Raw genomic sequence first — 24,641 nt, 5'->3', positions numbered from 1 at the left:
AAGCAAAATAGGTCAATCAGAGAAAGACAAATATATGATTTCATTCATATGTGGGATTTAAGAAACAAAACAGATGAATATCAGGAAGGGGAAAACAAAGAAAGAAGGAAGCAAACCATAAGAGACTCCTAACTATACAGAAAAAACTTAGGGTTGATTAAGGGAAGTAGGCAGGAAATGGGCTAAATGGGTGATGGGTATTAAGGAGGGCACTTGTAATGAGCACTGCGTGTTATATGTAAGTGATGAATCACTGAATTCTACTCCTGAAACCAATATTGCACTGTATGTTAACTAACTAAATTTTAAATTTTAAAAAAAGGAGGAAAAAAGTATTCATAGAATCTAGTCAGAATATCATTTGTTTTAGAGTTCTCTGCTGCTTTATTTAATATGTTTTTGTTTTGCTTTGTTTTAGGTGAAGCATCTCCTGGAGCTGTTCCACAATATAAAGAAAGGATTCCTTCTGTCACTCATAGTCCAGAAATAATGGATACATCGGAACTACGGTCATTTTCCAAACCAGAAATAGCACTGACAGAAGCCCTGAGGCTTTTAGCTGATGAGGATTGGTAAGTTCACCATCCTTAACTTAAAACTAAACTGAGTTCCACAAGTGTCCTATAATTTTTTTTTAAACTTTGAAACATTTCCTATTAAAATAGTCTTAAAAATGATTATTACAGTTCTTAGACAGTCCAAAGTTTTTTCAACTTCTCAATGTAACTGAACTCTGGTCCTAATAGCACTGTATTACCAGTTATATTATAACTTATGTACCATAAGGACAGTTTACCTTTATCATGGATTACGTAAATCTTTTGGTACTGGAATACAAATCTCACCATTTCTCCAAGTGTTTCTCTGTGAAACACATCGTATAACAATCCTGGAAATACATCCACGTTACTACCGCAGCGGCAGCAGCCACCCAGCCCCGCCCAGCTGGAGCATCTCCTGGCTGCTCTTGTCCCACCCATTTCCTTCCCTTCATCTTCAGTATCTCTCTCTATCCCCATCTTCTGTGTCCTCAGTTTTGCTCTTCTACTAGATCATATTCCTCAACATTAAAATGTGCTGTATCTCCTATTTCTTAAAAATCCTCCATAAACTACACATCTTTTTCACATTTCTTTTCTTCTTGTTGTTTAGCCAAGTCCTCTAAAAGGCTAACTCATTGTCTTTAGATTTCCATCTCATATTTTCTTCTCAACCTTTAATTGGCTCTCAACCCTCCCCATCATGACCATCACATCACTAAATCTATGAAAATGATCATCTTGCTAAATCTACACTGGTTATTTATTAGTGGTTATGTTTCTTAGCCTTTTAGCAACATTGGACACAATCGACACTCCTTTCTGATTTCACTGTGGAAAATTCAGTCTCTTGGTTCTTTTCTTGCTTTAGTTTGTTCTTATTTCTTCTGTTTGACTTCAAAAGTGAGGTATGCTCCAGAATTCATTCCATTGGCATTCTCTATCTACATTTATTCCACAGATCTAGGCTGGCAATCGTTTTCTGTAAAGGGCCAGATAGTAAATATTTTCAGCTTTGCAGGCCAGATGTCTCTATCACAACTCCTCAACCTTGCTGTTGTAGTGTAATAGCAGCCTTAGATAGTATGAAAACAAATGGCTTTAGCTATGTCCCAATAAACTTTACTTATAAAAAAATCTGATGGGGCCAGATTTCGTCTGTGAGTCATAGTTTGCCAACCTGTTTCCTAAATGATTACATTCATTATATAGCTTTGAATTCAGTCCATACTTTGATTCTCATGAATGTATGTCTGGATCCTAGATATCTTCTTGAGCTCTAAACTTATAATCCAACTGCCTACTTGACACTTTCACTTTGATGCCAATAGACATTTTAAAAGTTTTTTTTTTTTTATGTTTATTTATTTTTGAGACAGAGAGAGACAGAGCATGAACGGGGGAGGGTCAGAGAGAGAGAAAGACACAGAATCCGAAGCAGGCTCCAGGCTCTGAGCTGTCAGCACAGAGCCTGACGCGGGGCTCGAACTCATAGACCATGAGATCATGACCTGAGCTGAAGTTGGACGCTTAACCGACTGAGCCACCCAGGCACCCTGCCAATAGATGTTTTAAATTTAACATATCCAAAATAGAATTCTTGATTTCCACTTCTTGCCAAGATGGGTTAACAGGCATTAGATTTGCCTACACATCTGAAAGAACTAGACAAATTGTACAAAATAAATGAAACAGTGGTTTTCAAAATATTGTTCACCAGGTTGTGACAAATAGTGATCCCTGAGAGATGAGAAACGAACAAGGTGAGCTCTACAATTGCCCTGGCTTACTTTCTACAGAGTTCCAGGTCATAGCTCAAAGAAAGGAAAACTGTAAATACCAGCAGAGATGGAAATGGAGCTATGAGTTTGGGGAGGCCAAGGTAACTAGAGTTTGCAAGGCAGAGTACCAGAGAAGATGGAGCTTCACAAAGAACTCCAGAGACTTTTAGAGGATTCGTCTCAAATATTTAGCTGAGTACTGGTAAGGACATACATGTAAGAAAATTACCTGAAGCCAGAACTAGGATGAAGTTACAGGGAACAATCCCTGAATACTTCTTGTTCCCACCAGCATGGTGGAAAACCTCATAATTCACAGGGCATTGAGTAGGAAACTCAGAAGAGTTTTGCTTCTTAGTGTGGTAAACTAAACTATAGGCTAAAAACTAGTTTGCTCCTGCCTGACAAAGCATAAAAGCAAAGCCTAACAGGATCAGACTTTTCAAATAACCTAACTCCATTTCAGAACAAAGCTCAAAAATGATTTAGGAATATAAAAATATCTCAGGTAAAATGCATAATGCCTGACACCCAATAAAAAATTATCAGGCATACAAAACAGCGGGGACATACAACCTACAATGAGAAGAAAAAAACCAACAACAGAACCTAATCCAAAAATGATACAGATGATAGAATTAGTAGATAGGGACATTATAGCCATAGTTATAAATCTGTTCCGTGTGTTAAAGAAACTAGAGGAAAGACATGAACAGAGAGTCAGTGAGCTGAAAGACAACTTGCAAAATCCCTTTTGCCAAATAACATAACATGATTGAGGGAAATAATATCCCTTCATATTCACACTGAAAGGAAGGGTATTATCAGGTGGTATACACCAAGGGGCAGGAATCATTGGTGCCAACCTAGAATTATGTATTTCACATTAGGAATAAAAAGAGTAATTTTATAATGATAACGGTAAAAAGGTTAATTCATCAAGCAATCCTGATTTTACTTATCAAATAACAGAGCTTCAGAATACATTAAAAACTGGTAGAACTGCAAGAAGAAATAAATCCACACTTATGGTTAGAACTTCAACAAACCTCTCCCATTGACAGAGCTAGAAGAAAGAAAATCCTCTAGTGACAATATGGAAGACTTGACATGATGGACCAACTTGACCTAGTGGCATTTATAGAATATTCCACCTAAAACAGCAGAATTTATATTCAAGTCCACAAGGAACATTTACCAAGAGAAAATAGTATTTGGGATCATAAAATAAGTAATTAAAAAATTTTTAATGTTTTTATTTATTTTTGAGAGAGAGAGACAGAGACAGAGTGCTAATGCAGGAGGGACAGAAAGGGAGACACAGAATCTGTTTCTAGGCTCTGAGCTGTCAACACAGAGCCCAACACAGGACTCAAACTTGTGAACTGTGGAATCATGACCTGAGTTGGAAGTCGGACACTCAACTGACTGAACCACCCAGATTCCCCTAAAATAAGTAATTTAAAAGGATTCAGATTATACAAATTTTGTTCTCTGACTGCAGTGGAGTAGAGTTAAGTTAGAAATTAGGGACAGATAACTAGAAAATCTCTAAGTGTTTTGAAACGAGCACACTTAGAAGCTTCCCATGGATCTAAGAAGCAATCAAAAGAGAAATTAGAAAGTATTTTGAATTTAACGAAATTAAGAATGAAACATCAAAAATTATGGGATACAGCTAAATTAGACGGAAATTTATAGCACCCTAACGCGTATGTTACAAAACAAGAAAAGTTTTATGTCAATGATTTCAGCTTTCACCTTAAACTAGAAACAGAAGAGCAAAAGAAGCCAAAAATAAGTAAAGAAAAGAAATAATAAAAATAGCAGTAGAAGTAAAAAAAAAAAAAAAAAAGAAAACAGGCCAACATTAGAGGAAATCAGTGAAAACAAAAGCAGTTTCTTGGAGAAGATCAATTGATAAACTTGTAATCAGACTGATCAGGCAAAAAAAGAGATAAAAAACAAATTACCAAATCAGGAATGAAGGAAGGAACATCAGTACTGATCATGTAGCTCTTAAATAAATAATAAAGAAATATGATAAACAGCTTTATGCCCATTAATTTGATGACTTAGTGAAACGGACAAATTCCTTGAAAGACACAAACTACCAAAACTAACTAACTAAAAAAAAAAAAATAGCCAACCTGTATAATCCAATCTATTAAGGACATTGAAATTGGGCTTAAAGCTTTTCCACAAAGAAAACTCCGGGTTCAGATGGTTTTACTAGTGAATTACATCAAACATTTAAGGAAGAAATCAATTCTACACAAACTTCTTAGAAAACTGAAGAGGCTGGAGTACTTCCCATCTTATTCTTTGAGGCCAGATACCAAAACCATATAAAGATAAAACTACAGACTGACATAAAAAAATATCTCATGAACATAGATGTAAAAATCTTTAAAACAGAAGTTTTTATTTACCTACCTCCTAATCCCAAATCTGCTTCAGTATTCACCATCTTAGTTAATAGCCCTGCCATGGACATTTAGTTGTTCATACCAAGTCAGTGTTGACTTTTTCTTGTTTCTTCACATTCCATCAGTTCTTTTATTTTCAGAACACATCTCAGCTACCTTTATCTCTCATCTGGCTATAGTGGTATCATCATTGGTTTGCATGACTCCATTATTGCTGAACTCACACAACAGCCAGAGTGATGCTGTTAAAACATAAATCAGACCCTGGGATTCCCTCACATAAAACCCTCCAATGGCCCTCTAGAGCACTAGAAAAAAAAATTTTAACTGTTTTTTATAGCTTACAAAGTCCTTCATTATCTGTCTGTGGCCTCTTTGTAGCCTCATCCCCTACAGTGCTCTGCCTTACTTATCCACTCTAGCCATCTGGCTATTTCCTTAACACCCAGCTCATTTATACCTCAAGATCTTTGTACTTAATCTTTGAACACTCTTCCAAGTGGCTTCTCTCTCACTTCATGTGAGTATCAAATGTCACCTCCTCAGGAAAGCCTTCTGGCATGACTTTTACTAAAATAGTGTACTTTTCCCCATCTTCTTATATTGCTTTATTTTTAATATTGCTACCCAACCTTATGTTTCATTTTAACATTCTTCTTAGCAATTTGATTATGATGTTCCATGTTGTGGGTTTTTTGTGTGTGTTATCCTGTTTGGGGTATGTTCTTACATTCGAGGTTTCATAGTTTTGATCAAATTTGGAAAAATTTTAGCCACTTTTTCTTAATTACTTTTTCTGCCTCCCTCTTTCTTGACTGTACTTTCTGTTATTTATGTGTGTAGAAGAGTTGTTTCTGCATTTAAATTGTAATTGTAAACTGTTTTATCCTTTTGAAAAAATGATCATTTGGAACCAGAAAGCTATTAACAAATAGATCCATTTACTCTTGCCACCTTGGATTCTTAGGTGTTTTTCCTTTCTCTGAAGTTTCCATAACTCATTCAGGGAATTTAAATGCTTTAAAAAATGACCACCACCAATATTACCCAAGGAAATATTATAATATTTCTAAGGAAATTCATTTTGGCTCAGATTTTCAAACCTGCAAGATGAAAATCATCAAATTTGTATTGTTAACATCTAAATCCCACTTGAATCCCACCCTCTTGTTAGTACTGCCTACCCTTCATCTACCTCATTAAGCCAGATAATGAAAGAAAAATACAAATTATAGAACCATCTGTTGGTGGTTTTCTGCTTTTGGATTATATATTTGCCAGTGAGGTAATTGCTTCTCTCCTTCCGTTTTTGTTTTATTGCTTCCCTCACCTTCTGTTCTCCAGAAAGAATATGGCATTCCTATCACTAGGGGGGAAATATTCCTTTTTATTTACAAAGCATGAACTTCGTTTGACTGTCAATGTTGATTTTGGGTCTTAAAAGATATTTTGAATCATTGAAGAGAGCTATTGGAACAAACAAAACTATGTATTTTTTATTTGAAATTCCTAAATGGTATGGGAGAATAAGCAAGGTCTCCTCTTTGGCAGTATTTCATGCACACAAGACAAGATATCTGAGATCCTGTTATTTGAGCCCCATGTAATAAGTGATTCTGTCATTTGTTTCTTTTTCCCATAGGGAGAAGAAAATTGAAGGACTGAATTTTATTAGATGCTTAGCTGCTTTTCATTCTGAAGTATTGAACACAAAGTTACATGAAACAAGTTTTGCAGTAGTTCAAGAGGTAAACTTAGTTTTCAGCCCAGTTAAGGGTTGTTTGGACGACAAAGAATAAATATGCCACATTTATTTGACTTTAAAAAATATTTCTGTACTAAGTGATATAAACAATAAACAGCTTGCATGTAGTTAAAAGTAGCTTATGTTTGGGTGGCTCAGCATTACAGCATGTGACTCTTGATCTTGGGTTTGTGAGTTTCAGCCCGTAAAATCTAAACGGTAGATTTTACTTTAAAAAAAAAAAAAGTAGATTATACCTTACTTCACAACTTTTTTAATTTTTTTTTTACTTCACAACTTTATTTTTTTTTTCAATATATGAAATTTATTGTCAAATTGGTTTCCATACAACACCCAGTGCTCATCCCAAAAGGTGCCCTCCTCAATACCCATCACCCACCCTCCCCTCCCTCCACCCCCCATCAACCCTCAGTTTGTTCTCAGTTTTTAAGAGTCTCTTATGCTTTGGCTCTCTCCCACTCTAACCTCTTTTTTTTTTTTTTTCCTTCCCCTCCCCCATGGGTTTCTGTTAAGTTTCTCAGGATCCACATAAGAGTGAAAACATATGGTATCTGTCTTTCTCTGTATGGCTTATTTCACTTAGCATCACACTCTCCAGTTCCATCCACGTTGCTACAAAGGGCCATATTTCTTTCTTTCTCATTGCCATGTAGTACTCCATTGTGTATATAAACCACAATTTCTTTATCCATTCATCAGTTGATGGACATTTAGTTTGGCTGTTGTTGAGAGTGCTGCTATAAACATTGGGGTACAAGTGCCCCTATGCATCAGTACTCCTGTATCCCTTGGGTAAATTCCTAGCAGTGCTATTGCTGTGTCATAGGGTAGGTCTATTTTTAATTTTCTGAGGAACCTCCACACTGTTTTCCAGAGTGGCTGCACCATTTTGCATTCCCACCAACAGTGCAAGAGGGTTCCCGTTTCTCCACATCCTCTCCAGCATCTATAGTCTCCTGATTTGTTCATTTTGGCCATTCTGACTGGCGTGAGGTGATATCTGAGTGTGGTTTTGATTTGTATTTCCCTGATGAGGAGCGACATTGAGCATCTTTTCATGTGCCTGTTGGCCATCCGGATGTCTTCTTTAGAGAAGTGTCTATTCATGTTTTCTGCCCATTTCTTCACTGGGTTATTTGTTTTTCGGGTGTGGAGTTTGGTGAGCTCTTTATAGATTTTGGATACTAGCCCTTTGTCCGATAGGTCATTTGCAAATATCTTTTCCCATTCCGTTGGTTGCCTTTTAGTTTTGTTGGTTGTTTCCTTTGCTGTGCAGAAGCTTTTTATCTTCATAAGGTCCCAGTAATTCATTTTTGCTTTTAATTCCCTTGCCTTTGGGGATGTGTCGAGTAAGAGATTGCTACGGCCGAGGTCAGAGACGTCTTTTCCTGCTTTCTCCTCTAGGGTCTTGATGGTTTCCTGTCTCACATTCAGGTCCTTTATCCATTTTGAGTTTATTTTTGTGAATGGTGTGAGAAAGTGGTCTAGTTTCAACCTTCTGCATGTTGCTGTCAGTTCTCCCAGCACCATTTGTTAAAGAGACTGTCTTTTTTCCATTGGATGTTCTTTCCTGCTTTGTCAAAGATGAGTTGGCCATACGTTTGTGGGTCTAGTTCTGGGGTTTCTATTCTATTCCATTGGTCTATGTGTCTGTTTTTGTGCCAATACCATGCTGTCTTGATGATGACAGCTTTGTAGTAGAGGCTAAAGTCTGGGATTGTGATGCCTCCTGCTTTGGTCTTCTTCAAAATTACTTTGGCTATTCGGGGCCTTTTGTGGTTCCATATGAATTTTTGAATTGCTTGTTTTAGCTTCGAGAAGAATGCTGGTGCAATTTTGATTGGGATTGCATTGAATGTGTAGATAGCTTTGGGTAGTATTGATATTTTGACAATATTTATTCTTCCAATCCATGAGCAGGGAATGTCTTTCCATTTCTTTATATCTTCTTCAATTATCTTCATAAGCTTTCTATAGTTTTCAGCATACAGATCTTTTACATCTTTGGTTAGATTTATTCCTAGGTATTTTATGCTTCTTGGTGCAATTGTGAATGGGATCAGTTTCTTTATTTGTCTTTCTGTTGCTTCATTGTTAGTGTATAAGAATGCACCTGATTTCTGGACATTGATTTTGTATCCTGCAACTTTGCTGAATTCATGTATCAGTTCTAGCAGACTTTTGGTGGAGTGTGTCAGATTTTCCATGTATAATATCATGTCATCTGTAAAAAGCGAAAGCTTGACTTCATCTTTGCCAATTTGGATGCCTTTGATTTCCTTTTGTTGTCTGATTGCTGATGCTAGAACTTCTTCCAACACTATGTTAAACAACAGCGGTGAGAGTGGGCATCCCTGTCGTGTTCCTGATCTCAGGGAAAAAGCTCTCAGTTTTTCCCCATTGAGGATGATGTTAGCTGTGGGCTTTTCATAAATGGCTTTTATGATCTTTAAGTATGTTCCTTCTATCCCGACTTTCTCAAGGGTTTTTATTAAGAAACGGTGTTGGATTTTGTCAAAGGTCTTTTCTGCATCGATTGACAGGATCATATGGTTCTTATCTTTTCTTTTATTAATGTGATGTCTCACGTTGATTGATTTGCGAATGTTGAACCAGCCCTGCATCCCAGGAATGAATCCCACTTGATCATGGTGAATAATTCTTTCTATATGCTGTTGAATTTGATTTTCTAGTATCTTATTGAGAATTTTTGCATCCATATTCATCAGGGATATTGGCCTGTAGTTCTCTTTTTTTACTGGTCTCTGTCTGGTTTAGGAATCAAAGTAATACTGGCTTCATAGAATGAGTCTGGAAGTTTTCCTTCCCTTTCTATTTCTTGGAATAGCTTGAGAAGGATAGGTATTATCTCTGCTTTAAACGTCTGGTAGAACTCCCCTGGGAAGCCATCTGGTCCTGGACTCTTATTTGTTGGGAGATTTTTGATAACCGATTCAATTTCTTCGCTGGTTATGGATCTGTTCAAGCTTTCTATTTCCTCCTGATTGAGTTTTGGAAGAGTGTGGGTGTTTAGGAATTTGTCCATTTCTTCCAGGTTGTCCAATTTGTTGGCATATAATTTTTCATAGTATTCCCTGATAATTGTTTGTATCTCTGAGGGATTGGTTGTAATCATTCCATTTTCATTCATGATTTTATCTATTTGGGTCATCTCCCTTTTCTTTTTGAGAAGCCTGGCTAGAGGTTTGTCAATTTTGTTTATTTTTTCAAAAAACCAACTCTTGGTTTCGTTGATCTGCTCTACAGTTTTTTTAGATTCTATATTGTTTATTTCTGCTCTGATCTTTATGATTTCTCTTCTTCTGCTGGGTTTAGGCTGCCTTTGCTGTTCTGCTTCTATTTCCTTTAGGTGTGCTGTTAGATTTTGTATTTGGGATTTTTCTTGTTTCTTGAGATAGGCCTGGATTGCAATGTATTTTCCTCTCAGGACTGCCTTCGCTGCATCCCAAAGCGTTTGGATTGTTGTATTTTCATTTTCGTTTGTTTCCACATATTTTTAAATTTCTTCTCTAATTGCCTGGTTGACCCACTCTTTCTTTAGTAGGGTGTTCTTTAACCTCCATGCTTTTGGAGGTTTTCCAGACTTTTTCCTGTGGTTGATTTCAAGCTTCATGGCATTGTGGTCTGAAAGTATGCATGGTGTAATTTCAATTCTTGTATACTTATGAAGGGCTGTTTTGTGACCCAGTATATGATCTATCTTGGAGAATGTTCCATGTGCACTCGAGAAGAAAGTATATTCTGTTGCTTTGGTATGCAGAGTTCTAAATATATCTGTCAAGTCCATCTGATCCAATGTGTCATTCAGGGCCTTTGTTTCTTTATTGACCGTGTGTCTAGATGATCTATCCATTTCTGTAAGTGGAGTGTTAAAGTCCCCTGCAATGACCACATTCTTATCAATAAGGTTGCTTATGTTTGTGAGTAATTGTTTTGTATATTTGGGGGCTCCGGTATTGGGCAGATAGACATTTATAATTGTTAGCTCTTCCTGATGGATACACCCTGTAATTATTATATAATGCCCTTCTTCATCTCTTGTTACAGCCTTTAATTTAAAGTCTAGTTTGTCTGATATAAGTATGGCTACTCCAGCTTTCTTTTGGCTTCCAGGAGCATGATAAATAGTTCTCCATCCCCTCACTCTCAATCTAAAGGTGTCCTCAGATCTAAAATGAGTCTCTTGTAGACAGCAAATAGATGGGTCTTGTTTTTTTATCCATTCTGATACCCTATGTCTTTTGGTTGGCGCATTTAATCCATTTACATTCAGTGTTATTATAGAAAGATACGGGTTTAGAGTCATTGTGATGTCTGTATGTTTTATACTAGTATCGATGTCTCTGGTACTTTGTCTCACAGGATCCCCCTTAGGATCTCTTGTAGGGCTGGTTTCGTGGTGACAAATTCCTTCAGTTTTTGTTTGTTTGGGAAGACCTTTATCTCTCCTTCTATTCTAAATGACAGACTTGCTGGATAAAGGATTCTCGGCTGCATATTTTTTCTGTTCAATGCATTGAGGATCTCGTGCCAGTCCTTTCTGGCCTGCCAAGTTTCAAAAGAGATCAGTCACGAGTCTTATAGGTCTCCCTTTATAAGTTAGGGCACGTTTATCCCTTGCTGCTTTCAGAATTTTCTCTTTATCCTTTTATTTTGCCAGTTTGACTATGATATGTCGTGCAGAAGATCGCTTCAAGTTACGTCTGAAGGGAGTTCTCTGTGCCTCTTGGATTTCAATGCCTTTTTCCTTCCCCAGTTCAGGGAAGTTCTCAGCTATTAATTCTTCAAGTACCCCTTCAGCACCTTTCCCTCTCTCTTCCTCCTCTGGGATACCAATTATGCATATATTATTTCTTTTTAGTGTGTCACTTAGTTCTCTAATTTTCCCCTCATACTCCTGGATTTTTTTATCTCTCTTTTTCTCAGCTTCCTCTTTTCCCATAACTTTATCTTCTAGTTCACCTATTCTCTCCTCTGCCTCTTCAATCCAAGCCGTCGTTGTTTCCATTTTGTTTTGCATTTCATTTAAAGCGTTTTTCAGCTCCTCGTGACTGTTCCTTAGTCCCTTGATCTTTGTGGCAAGAGATTCTCTGCTGTCCTGTATACTGTTTTCAAGCCCAGCGATTAATTTTATGACTATTATTCTAAATTCACTTTCTGTTATATTATTTAAATCCTTTTTGATCAGTTCATTAGCTGTTGTTATTTCCTGGAGATTCTTCTGAGGGGAATTCTTCCGTTTGGTCATTTTGGAGAGTCCCTGGCGTGGTGAGGACCTGCAGTGCACTTCCCCTGTGCTGTGGTGTATAACTGGAGTTAGTGGGCGGGGCCGCAGTCCGACCCGATGTCTGCCCCCAGCCCACTGCTGGGGCCACAGTCAGACTGGTGTGTGCCTTCTCTTCCCCTCTCCTAGGGGCGGGATTCACTGTGGGGTGGCGTGTCCCGTCTGGGCTACTTGCACACTGCCAGGCTTGTGTTGCTGGGGATCCGGCGTATTAGCTGGGGTGGGTAGGCAAGGTGCACAGGGGCAGGAGGGGCAGGCTTAGCTCGCTTCTCCTTAGGTGATCCACTTCAGGAGGGGCCCTGTGGCAGCGGGAGGGAGTCAGACCCGCTGCTGGAGGGGTGGCTCGCAGAAGCACAGCGTTGGGTGTTTGCGCAGAGCAAGCAAGTTCCCTGGCAGGGACTGGTTCCCTTTGGGATTTTGGCTGGGGGATGGGCGAGGGAGATGGTGTTGGCCAGCGCCTTTGTACCCAGCCAAACTGAGCTCTGCCGTCCCGGGGCTCAGCAACTCTCCCTCCCTTTGTCCTCCATCCTTCCCACTTTCCGAGCTGAGCTGTTAACTTAAGACCTCCCAGATGCTAAGTCCTGCTTGCCGTTGGAACACACTCCGTCTGGCCCCTCCGCTTTTGCGAGCCAGACTTGGGGTCTCTGCTTGGCCAGCGGGCCGCCCCTCCGCCCCGGCTCCTTCCCGCCCGTCCGTGGAGCGCGCACCGCCTCTCCGCCCTTCCCTACCCTCTTCCGTGGGCCCCTCGTCTGCGCTTGGCTCCAGAGACTCCGTTCTGCTAGTTTCTGGTGGTTTTCTGGGTTAGTTAGGCAGGTGTAGGTGGAATGTAAGTGATCAGCAGGATGTGCAGTGATCCCAGCATCCTCCTAAGCCACCATCTTCCGGTTCCTCTACTTCACAACTTTAAAAAAAATTTGTTACCTGTTAATTTTTAGGGCGTAACATAAACGTATTAAAACAGGTTACTGTAATATTAAATGTGGTTTCAAAGTTATTATTACTGATTTTCTTTCAGAATATCAGCAAAATATACATTTTGGAAATTTTTTTTAGGTGAAAAATTTACGCTCTGGAGTTTCTCGTGCTGCTGTGGTCTGTTTAAGTGATCTTTTCACTTACCTGAAAAAGAGCATGGATCAAGAACTAGATGCTACAGTAAAAGTTTTGTTGCACAAGGCTGGAGAATCAAATACATTTATAAGAGAAGATGTTGACAAAGCCCTGAGAGCTATGGTCAGCAATGTAACTCCTGCACGTGCAGTTGTTGCTCTTATCAGTGGAGGACAAAGGTAATGTTCAAAATAATCAATGTGTCCTTAAACTAAAAAGTCAATTGTTTGTAGTCTGGGATATAGGGAAAAAAAGCAAACATCAGTATTATTTCAGTCAAAAAATAAGTAATTCCCATATGATAAACATCAGATTAGGTGCAGAACATATAAAGAATAATAATATTGGTATTATAGTAATTTTACTTACATTCATAGATACGGAACTAAATAAATGTCAGTGACTATGAGTTTGTTTTGTTTTTAACTTCTTTTTTTTTACTTGTTTTTTTTTTTTGTTGTTGTTGTTTTTAACTTCTTAGGTGGAGGGTAACTAATGTAATTTGTCATTTTAGCCTCCAAGGATGGTTGTTGAGGGTTAGAAGAGGTTTAATCATTTAACTTTAAAGGTACATCTTTGGTAAATAGTTTATACATCCAAATTGTTTGGCCATGTTTTCCTGTAGCCATTTACACATTGCGGTAAGAAGATGTACAGCCCAGCACTTATCAGATGTAGTGGAATTTATGGAACCAGATCGTATTTTATCTGGAACAAAGGATATGGCTGACCGCATATTACCAGCTGCTGCCAAGTTTGCTCAGGACAGTTCACAAGAAACCAGGTGAATAGCTGCTAATAATATTTGCTGAATCTGTTAGGAAAATGGCTTGAAAGTAGGCAGCAAAGGTTAAAAAAGAATAAACATTTTTCCTAAATTGACAAGTGGGGTCCACAGGGATTGGTGCTGGGGGATGGACTTATTTAACCAATTTGCAAATGATCTTGAGGGAGTGCACAGTGAATTCTCCAAATTTGCAGATGACATTACCTACTTCTGGGTAGTGAGATGCCATGTCACAGGGATGAACTGCATGAAAATGGCACAAGACTGTCTGAGTGGGCAGAAAAGTGGGAGAAGAACTTCATTTTGGGCAAGTGTAAGGTAATGCCTTTAGGGGAAGTGATATATTTTCCAAGCTGTTAGGTGAAATCATGGAAGTAGGTGCACATGAAAAATACAGGAAGCAAAATGGGTAACATATTATCTCCTGAAACATGATATAGCTGCACTTAGAAAATCCCATAAATTTCTGAACACTGTATTTGAAGAACAATTTTACAAAGGTTAAGAACAGTCAAGAGAGAAATGATGAAATAATTAAGATGTGGATGGTACATTATCCGTGTTGGTAACTTTTTTTTTTTTAAGTAAACTCTTTGCCCAAAGCGGGTCTTGAGGCCATGACCCCAGCATCAAGAGTCATATGGTCTACTGACTGAGCCAGCCAGGTGCCCCTAGATGTATTGGTGACAGAAATTTTAGATGTAGTCAGGAGCCTAGGTTCAATTCCTAGCCCCAGTTACTGTTTTCCCTAAAGCAAATTACTTACTGTCTGTTAGGCTAGGTTTTCTTGTATGTAAAATTAGGAAAGTGGGACTAGGTGATTGATAATGTCCCATACAAAATCTAAAAATTTATGGCAGTTACATGTGAAGATAGATTAAAAGTGGGGAGGGGGGATCCTGAGTTCATAGAGACTAAAGTAAAGAAGGGTGTTAAAGTATTAACCTTTTTAAGACAAAGGTATCCTTGACTTTAGGTAACTGGACTTAATCTTATGGAAATCATTATACCAGAAGCTAATATAGAAAGTCAATGTATTAATTTTCTATTGCTGTGTAACAAAGTGCCACAAACATAGTGGTTTAAGGCAACACAGACTTTTTTAGCTTGCTGTTCTTTAGGTTAGAAGTCTTGCATGGCTCAACTGCTTTCTCTGCTTAGGGTCTCCCAAGACTGAAATCAAAGTAACGATAAGGCTGAGATCTTATCTAGAGGCTCTGTAGAAGAATCTGCTTCCAAACTCCTTTTGGTGGTTAGCCAAATTTAGTTCCTTATAGTTTTAGGACTGAGGTCTCTATTTCTTTGCTGTTGTCAACCAGGGTCCTCTTTCAGCTCCTTAAGGCCACCCAAATTCCTTTTTATGCAGCCCCCTCCATCTTCAAGCCAAAAACAGTATGTTGAGTCCCCCTGTTGCTTAGAAGCTGTCTTACTTCCTCTTCTCTTACCAGCCATAGAAAGCTCTCTGCTTTTAAGGGCCTGTCTGATTAGATTAGGCCCACCCAGAAAATCTCCATAGCTTAGAGTTAACTATACCATATAATATAACATAATCCTGGAAGTTATATCTCATATTTACAAATTGTAGGGATTAGAGCAGGACGTCTTTGAGGAGCCATTTTAGAAGTTGTGTATACCAAAGTAAAGTTCAAAGCAATTTAGGAGGGTTCAGATCATAATAGACTAGTTAGGAACAAGAAAAAGATTCATAATGGTTGTTTTGTGTACATCTTTAAAAAAAAATTTTTTTTTAAGGTTTATTTTTGAGGGAGAGAGAAAGACAGATGGAGCGCAAGCAGGGGAGGGCAGAGAGAGGGGGAGACACAGAATCCGAAAGTAGGCTCCACGGTCTGAGCTGTCAGCACAGAGCCTGATGTGGGGCTCATACTGACCAGCTGTGAGATCATGACTTGGGTCGAAGTCGGACACTTAACCGACTGAGCCACCCCAGTGCCCCTGTTTTGTGTACATCTTAACCTTTCCTTAAGTGACATGGTAATTGTTTTAATCCATTTCATCATTTCTTGATTTATTATTTGAAGTTTTAAAGTTATAAAATAGTTACACCTTTACAGCTTTAATATTTCTCACATTTAGTGTCCCCATTGCTTGTTTACTTGATTGTTTTAGCCATTCTCCTATCATTAAGGGCTTGTGATGGACCTACAGTTTTTAATATTCTTGGCTAAAAGTTATAATCATCCTTGAAACTATAACTGATTAGGAACTACTTATCAGGGTATAGACTTTATTCTGGTTCTGAGGAGAGAATGGTAGTTTTTATTTTCTGATACTACCTCTCTATAATTTCATTATAGTTGGAGTCTTGTTGATACAGATATTTCTGAAATCATTCTGTACCCTCTCCCTATCCCCCAAGCCTTGCCTTCTCTGCTTCTTCTAGTTCCTTATATTCCAATTTGTAGGAAAAAAAAAATAACTGTAATTAGCTTTAGGGCCACGCCTCCTTGAAGGATAGTAATATGGTATAATTAAAAGGTACTGTAAGACCCCTCTATTCAAAAATATCTCCAGTATACACTTCTATATCTGCAGTCCTTCCATTAGAATTATATCTGGGCTTAAGGCTTTATCCTGAGAGAATTTTTTTTTAAATGAATAATTTTAAAATTTATATATCGTAAAAAATTTAGTTTGGAGAGCATTACACATTCATTAATATATCATCAATGATTTATCAGCTAACTTTGGGTGTGTTTTAGGTAGCAGAGAATAGGTTTTGAAGAATTGGAACCCAGGTAAGTTTTGGCATGAAAAAAAAAAGGTTCTGTATTTCCTACAGAACCTAGGGAAGGTTGACTTAGGTCAGAACATCTGACCAGCAGGGGAGCAGCAAAAGCTCACTGGGCAAGGAGCCCAGGATAAAGACAAACTTCTCCTAACTCACAGTTCTGCCAAATGCTGGCCTTGATATGGACCCTAGGGTGTCTGAAAAATAGAATTCAAGCTTTTGGCTCTCCATCTGACATATAACTGAAAGAATTGAAGCTATAGTGTTTTTTAAAGGTGAGGGGCAGGAAAATGCTTTATTCCAGCTCAATTAATATAACTACATTTCAGTGGTTTATTTAAAATAGGGATGACAGTTTTGATGTTGATGGATTTTTTTTCTGTTGAAAAAAATTGCATCTAAGGAAAGAAACTGAGTTTGTTTAAGGTATATAACATTCTTTACATATTTCTCAAATATCCGTAGGTACTATGGTCGAAAGATGCTTTTCCTTTTGATGTGTCATCCAAACTTTGATAAAATGCTTGAAAAATATGTCCCATCTAAAGACTTGCCATATATTAAGGAATCTGTTAAAAGCTTACGGCAAAAGGTATGTGGAAAAAGTTTATTTTATAAGCAGCTTTAAAAGCAAAGTACCAGAAAAAAAAAAAATAATAAATAAATAAAAGCAAAGTACCAGGAAGCTAAAGTATACAAGTAATTACTTCCAATTATTTCTCTGTTAACCATTCAGACTGTATCTACAGTAGCATTTCAACAACTGCAGTTGAAAAACTTGGAGTAGACATTCATAGTGTTGGTAAGTGTTTATTGAACAGAAGCTCGATACTTAATAGAACATAGTGTGGTTTACTGGAGTGACAAGACTTGGGTTTGAATCACAACTCTGAGAATTAGCGAACTATAATGTTAGGTACATCGCTTCATTTCTTTAACCTGAAGTTTTATTTTTATAAGGTAAGAATAGTGATGTTCTTCATGCTTGGTTCCTACTTTATTTACCTTGCATATTCCACTATTAGAATTCCTATCACACTGCAGAACATTAATTGGGAGCTGCTTGAGGGGAAGCCCCATGTCTTATTTATCCTGGTAGATAATGGGGATTCGGACATATCTGAAATGAGTGAATGAGGGAATATCACGTAAATTAAAATATGAAAAGTGTCTTATAAAAAAGTAATCCACTTACATATTATTTTTTTACAAAAATATGTTAAATAATCTAGAATTATTCTGTGGTAATTTATGTTATTCTTTACTGATAATCTTTGGCAAAGGATTCACTTACATAAGGATAGTATTTCAAAGATGTATGATAATATACATTTTAGAGCATTTTCTTCTGCTCATTTAGCTTAATTCATACAGAAATAACTAAAGTAACCATGCAAAAAATTATCTTACCAGCGTGAGGCAGATTATATTTGTGAGTCATTTCAAGTACAAGTATTTTTAAATAGTTCTTATGTAAGTGTTTATTCTCACACTGGTGGTGCATAGGAATTCATTATTTATGTAATGTGTTCATATTTTCTCTACAGATTTTAAGGTTTAAGAAGAATACTTATAAAACGTAGCATATTAATTTTAAAAATTTTAAACAGTTTTACCCTGCCAGTGTCATTTCCTATTAATTTGGTTAATTTACTACTAATTAGAAGGTATTTTATGTATTGATACCTTTTGAAGCAGAAGCATAGCAGATTATTAAAATGCTTTCAATTACAAAGATCAATAATGGGTTCTCTGAAAATTGCATTGTATAAATTATTTCATTTTACTAGTTTTGAAATTTTTAGGGGCGTCTGGGTGGCTCAGTTGGTTAAGTGTCCAACTTCGGCTCAGGTCTTGATCTCCCGGTTCGTGGGTTCAAGCCCCGTGTCAGGCTCTGTGCTGACAACTCAGAACCTGGAGCCTGCTTTGGATTCTATACCTCGCTGTCCCTCTGCCCCTCCCCACTCACACTGTTTCTCTCTTTCAAAAATAAACATTTTTTAAAATTTTTAAAAAAGACTTTTATTACACTGTCTTTCTTTATATTACTTAAAGGGTTTGGGAGAGATACCACTAGATACTCCTTCAGCAAAAGGAAGACGATCTCATACTGGTACTGTTGGAAATACACGGTCATCCTTTGTTTCTAGAGATGCTTTCAATTCAGCTGAAAGGTAGGCTCATTTGATATTTCACATCATTGGAGAAATTACTCCCTAGTGATAGTAGTCTCATTTGGATATTTTTATGAACTATTCCAGGGATATTTGTCAAAACTGAATGGAGTTTTAAAAGTTGAAAGTAAGAACTTAGAAAGTGTGAGGTAATTAGATTTAATAAGGGAATTGCATATTCACAGCAACTTTCTTTTATATGCACTAAACATTATTAAAGCATTAATGTGGTTTAATAAAGTGCTGTTGAACTTGTCAATATTAGGCCTGTGTTGGACAACTCTAATTTATTTTGTATTAATTTATAGCCTTTACTTTTTCCCCTTGATTATGAAAATAATACATAATTATGATTAAAGAAAAAAAAACTTTAGAAAATCCAGACATTATAAGAAAAATTTAACTAATCACCACCAGGCAGAAAAAGAATCCTCTTAAAATTTTTATGAATGTAATTATATATGCTATTGTGGAACCTGTTTACATTATGTAACATGTAATAGATTGATTATATAACTTAAAAATTTTTTTCTTTTGAAAGTATGATCTCTGGCATATTTTAAAATATATTTTAAACATTATTTTTAAAACTACATGGTAGATAATATAAGTATCTTTCATATTTTCTAGATTTGTATATTTTTGAAATATTTCATAAACTAAAATATACATTTTATTAAAAAATTAAAATCCAGGGGCGCCTGGGTGGCGCAGTCGGTTAAGCATCCGACTTCAGCCAGGTCACGATCTCGCGGTCCGTGAGTTCGAGCCCCGCGTCAGGCTCTGGGCTGATGGCTCGGAGCCTGGAGCCTGTTTCCGATTCTGTGTCTCCCTCTCTCTCTGCCCCTCCCCCGTTCATGCTCTGTCTCTCTCTGTCCCAAAAATAAATAAAAAACGTTGAAAAAAAAAATTAAAAAAAAAAAATTAAAATCCATGTGAAAATACATGCTTTTGGGACCTTGCTATTCTAAGTACAGTCCATAAAACAGCCCCATTGGCATCCCCTAAGAACTTACTAGAAATTTGAATCTTAAAAAAAAGAAAAAAAAGAAATCCAAATTTTGTAATCTTCCCAAGCCTATGGAATCAGAATCTGCCGTTTTTTTCACATTAAGGTATAATCACAGGGGTACCTGGGTGGCTCAGTCGGTTAAGCATCTGACTTGACTTCAGTTCAGGTCATGATCTCCAGGTTCATGAGTTTGAGCCCTGTGTCGGGCTCTGCGCTCACAGTCCGGAGCCTGCTTGGGATTCTTTGTCTTCTCGCTCTCTGCCCTTACCCAACTTGTGTGTATGCGAGTGCTCTCTCTCTCTTTCACTCTCTCTCTCTCTCAAAAATAAATAAAACTTAAAAAAAGTGTCATTGAATATTTAAAATATATATATATATATAATCACATAAAATCCTGGGTCAGACATTTTGGTCAAAAACTTTTTGCAACCAACAAAAAGTAGCTTTTTAAATATTAATTGAGAATATACTGTGTACCAAGCCCTTTCTGGTCAGTTACTTATTTTGTAGATGTCTCTTAATTGGGATTTATCTGATCATTTTTCACAGTTAGATTTGAAGTTATGCATTTTTTGACAAAAAATACCTCAAAAGTCAAGTTGTACCCTTCTCAGTGCATCATTTCATGAGGTGCATGATGTTGCTGTGCCTTCTTACTGACCGTGTTAACCTTGATCCTCTGATAAGGTGGTTTCTCTTGGGTTTCTTCACTGCAAAATTACTATTTTCCCCCTTATAAATAATAGATATTTTGGAATACTTTGAGACTATATAAATCTCCTGTTTCTCATCATACTGTAGTTTACAAATCTTAGCAACCATTGATGGATCTTGCCTGCAGCAATTATTGTGGGATTTATTTATTTATTTATTTATGTCTAATGGTGATGTTTTATTTACCTTTTTCTTCTACATTTATTAGTTGAATTTTTTCATGAAGAAAACTGCTACTTTTCCTCCATGTATTCACTTATTCAAATATTTATATTATTGTAGATGGATGGATTTTTATTTTATTTTATGGGTTATAATCTATCTATATCTATAAAAAGTATTCATTACTCACTTTTTCAAATTGTTGCAACTTTAAGATCTCCCTCAGGTTGGCTGCTGTGCTTTTTCAACATGGCACATTTTACATTTCTTTATTTTTTGCCATCACAAGATTGCCCAGGATCAACTTGTATTATTTCCTCTTCTCTAATCTGTATGTTTCTAATTTCTTTTCCTTTCCTGTCTGAAATGCAATGACTAGAATGTTGACTATGATGTTGCATACAAATATTAAGAACAAACATCTTTACCTTATTCCTAATCTTAGGGACAAAACATTTGTTTTTTTCCCACTAAGTATGATGTTAGCTATAGATTCATAAAAGTCCTTTATCAGGTTAAAGTTCCTTCCTCTTTCTAGTTTGAGTTTTTATCGTGAATGGTTATTGAATTTTGTCAAGTGATTTCTCCATGTCTATTAGGATAATCATGTATTTTTTCCTTTATTCTATTAATATGAATGGTTTACAGTCATTGATTTCCAAATGTTAAAAAAGATAACTTGTATTGCTTGGATTAGTAGCACTTGATCATGAAGTGTTATATTTTTAATATATCACTGGTGTTGGATTCCTAAAATTAGGTGGGTATTTTTTGTCTATAGTCCTGGGATCTGTAGTTTTCTTGTCTTAGGATGTCTTTGGTTTTGTTATGGGAGTAATGTTGGATACCTTGTGGTTTCTTCTTTAATACATGGGCTATTTAGAAATGTGTTTCTTACCAGCTGTATAAGATGGTTCCAGTTTTAACACCTCCTCATCAATATGTGTTATTCTCCAAGTGGGTATAAACGGGTATCTCATATGACAAAGACTTTTTCTTCAGCTATACTTTACACAGGCTTTTTATCCATGAATCCTCTAAGTCTGCTTGTTGGCTATAAATTCCAGCTGTCTTACTGCATTCAGAATTGAACACCTTCTGACTATCTCCTATATTGCAGTAGTCATGACCCCATTCCACAGTCTTAAATAAAGTCTTCTTTATAACTTTACAATGTCAGAATAATTATTCTTTACCACGTTATAGTTTTGACTTGTGTTTCTTAGTATGTCTTTTTAAAGTATGTTTTTGTAAAAAATATATGTTATATTTAATATATATTTATATATCTGATTAAATCTTGCTTTTTTATCTAATAATCTCTCCCCTTTAATTAAAGTATTTGACCATTTCTATTTGGTATAATTATTCATATGGTTGGGTTTAAGCCTATCATGTTGATATTTTTTTTTTTTTACATTATTTTTCAATCTGTCCTGGTTTTGTTTCTTTTTTCCACTTTTCCTGCCCTTTTTTTCATCCAAATTTTTATTTAAATTCTAGTTTTCATGCAGTGTAATATTAGTTTCATGTGTAGAATTTAGTGATTCATCACTCACAACACCCCAGTACTCATTACAACAAGTGCTGTCCTTAATACCCATCACCCATTTAACCCATTCCCCCACCCAAATCCCCTCCAGTAACCATCAGATTGTTCTCTATAGTTAAGAAACTGTTTCCTGGTTAGCCTCTTTTTTTTCCCTTCCTCTGTGTTCTTTTGTTTCTCAAATTCCACATATGAGTGAAATCATATGGTATTTGTCTTTCAATGACAGACTCATTTTGCTTAGCATAATACACTGGCTCCATCCACATCATTGCAAATGGCAAGATTTTATTCTCCTGATGGCTGATTAACATTCCATTGTGTGTGTGTGTGTGTGTGTATAATATATATATATATTATATACACATGTATATTACATACATATAACTATATACATGTATATATTATACACACATATGCATACGCAAACACATACATACATCCACACTACCTCTTCTTTATCCATTCATCAGTAGATAGACATTTGGGCTCTTTCCATAATTTGGCTATCATTGATAGTGCTGCCATAAACATTGGTGTGCATGTGCCCCTTCGAATCAGTATTTTTGTATCCTTTGGGTAAATACCAGTAGTACAATTGCTGGATTGTAGGATAGTTCTATTTTTAATTTTTTGAGGAATTTCCATACTGTTTTCCAGAGTGGCTGCACCAGTTTGCATTCCCACCAGCAGTGTAAGAGGGTTCCCCTTTTTCTGCAGCCTTGCCAACACCTGTTCTTTCCTGTGTTGTTCATTTTAGCCACTCTGACAGGTGTGAAGTGATATCTCATTGTAGTGTTGATTTGTATTTCTCTGATGACCAGTGATGTTGAGCATCTTTTCATGTGTGTGTTTGTGTGTCATATGACGTATCAGATATGTCATTTGCAAATATCTTCTCCTATTCCATAGTTTGCCTTTTAATTTTGTTGATTGTTTCCTTTACTATGCAGAAGGTTTTTATTTTGATGAATTCCCAATAGTTTATTTTTGTTTTTGTTTCCCTTGCCTCAGGAGGTCTATCTAGTAAGAAGTTGCTGCAGCCAGTGTCAAAGAGATTATTGCCTGTATTCTCCCCCAGGATTTTAATGGTTTCCTGTCTCACATTTAGGTCTTTCATCCATTTTGAATTATTTTTGTATATGGTGTAAGAAAGTGGTCCAATTTCATTCTTGTGCATGTTGCTGTACAGTTTTCTCAACACCATTTGTTGAAGAGACTGTTTTTTTTCCATTGGATATTCTTTCCTGCTTTGTCGAAGATTAATCAACTATATAGTTGTTAGTTTATTTCTGGATTTTCTATGTGTTCCATTGATTTATGTGTCTATTTTTGTGCCAGTCCCATACTGTCTTAATCACTACAGCTTTGTAATATAACTTGAAGTCCAGAATTATGATGCCTCCAGCTTTGCTTTTCTTTTTCAAGGTTGCTTTGGCTTTTCAGAGTCTTTTGTGGTTCCATACAAATGTTAAGATTGTTTCTTCTCGCTTTGTGAAAGATGCTGTTGGTATTTTGATTGAGATTGCATTAAATGTGTAGATTGCTTTGGTTAGTATAAACATTTTAACAATATTTGTTCTTTCAATCCATTAGGGTGGAATGCTTTTCTTTATGCCGTCTTCAATTTTTTTTTTTTTTTTTTTTTTTGAGAGGGAAAATGAGGGAGGGTGCAAACCAGGGAGAGGGGGTGGGGAAGGGAGGAAGAGAGGGAGGGGGAGGGGGAGAGGGAGAGAGAGAGAGAGAGAGAGAGAGAGAGAGAGAGAGAGAGAGAGAGAGGATCTTAAGCAGGCTCCATCCATGCTCAGCACGGAGCCCGACTTGGGGCTCAATCCCACCTTGAGATCATGATGTGACCTGAAATCAAGAGTCAGGCACTCAACTGACTGAGCCACCTAGACATCCTTTCTATTTCTTTCATCAGTGTTTTTATAGTTTTAAGAGTATAGATCTTTTACCTCTTTGGTTAAGTTTATTCCTAGGTATCTTATCGTTTTTGATGCAGTTGTAAATGGGATGGATTCTTTGATTTCTCTTTCTGCTGCTTCCTTATTGGTGTAAAAGAATGCAACAGATTTTTATACATTGTTTTTGTACCTTATGATTTTACTGAATTCATGTTTCAGTTCTAGTAATATTTTGGTGGAGTCTTTTGGGTTTTCTACATACAGTATCATGTCATTTGCAAATAGTGAAAGTTCAACTTCTTTCTTGCGAATTCAGATGCCTTTTATTTCTTTGTGTTGTCCGATTGCTATGGCTAGGGCTTCCAGGACTATGTTAAATAACAGTGGTGAGAGTGGACATCCTTGTCTTGTTTCTGACTATAGAGGAAAAGCTCTCAGTTTTTCCCCATTGAGGATGATTTTAGCTGTGGTTTTTTTGTGTATGGCCTTTATTATGTTGAGGTATATTCCCTCTATCCCCACTTTCTTGAGGATTTTTATCATGAATAGATAATGTACTTTGTCAAATGCCTTTTCTGCATCTATTGAAAAGATCATATAGTTCTTATCCTTTCTTTTATAAATGTGGTGTATCATGTTGATTGATTTGCGAATATTG

The 24,641-nt window shown here is 36.7% G+C and overlaps 1 protein-coding gene across 2 annotated transcripts in view; it reads left to right on the top strand.

Annotated features, from left to right (window-relative positions):
* TOGARAM1 (TOG array regulator of axonemal microtubules 1) overlaps positions 1–24,641 on the top strand; it is an 83,088-nt gene that overhangs the window by 46,870 nt on the left and 11,577 nt on the right. For both annotated transcript variants that reach the window (XM_049612859.1, XM_049612858.1), the window contains 6 exons: positions 419–572; positions 6,392–6,497; positions 12,873–13,108; positions 13,555–13,713; positions 16,931–17,057; positions 18,521–18,639. In XM_049612859.1, coding sequence (XP_049468816.1) covers positions 419–572; positions 6,392–6,497; positions 12,873–13,108; positions 13,555–13,713; positions 16,931–17,057; positions 18,521–18,639 — 901 coding nt within the window. The remainder of the gene's footprint in view (positions 1–418; positions 573–6,391; positions 6,498–12,872; positions 13,109–13,554; positions 13,714–16,930; positions 17,058–18,520; positions 18,640–24,641) is intronic.

The sequence above is a fragment of the Panthera uncia genome, assembly GCF_023721935.1.
Source record: "Panthera uncia isolate 11264 chromosome B3 unlocalized genomic scaffold, Puncia_PCG_1.0 HiC_scaffold_1, whole genome shotgun sequence".
Classification (NCBI taxonomy): domain Eukaryota; kingdom Metazoa; phylum Chordata; class Mammalia; order Carnivora; family Felidae; genus Panthera; species Panthera uncia.
The sequence above is the reverse complement of the archived record's forward strand: the minus strand, read 5'-3'. Positions and strand labels throughout refer to the sequence as shown.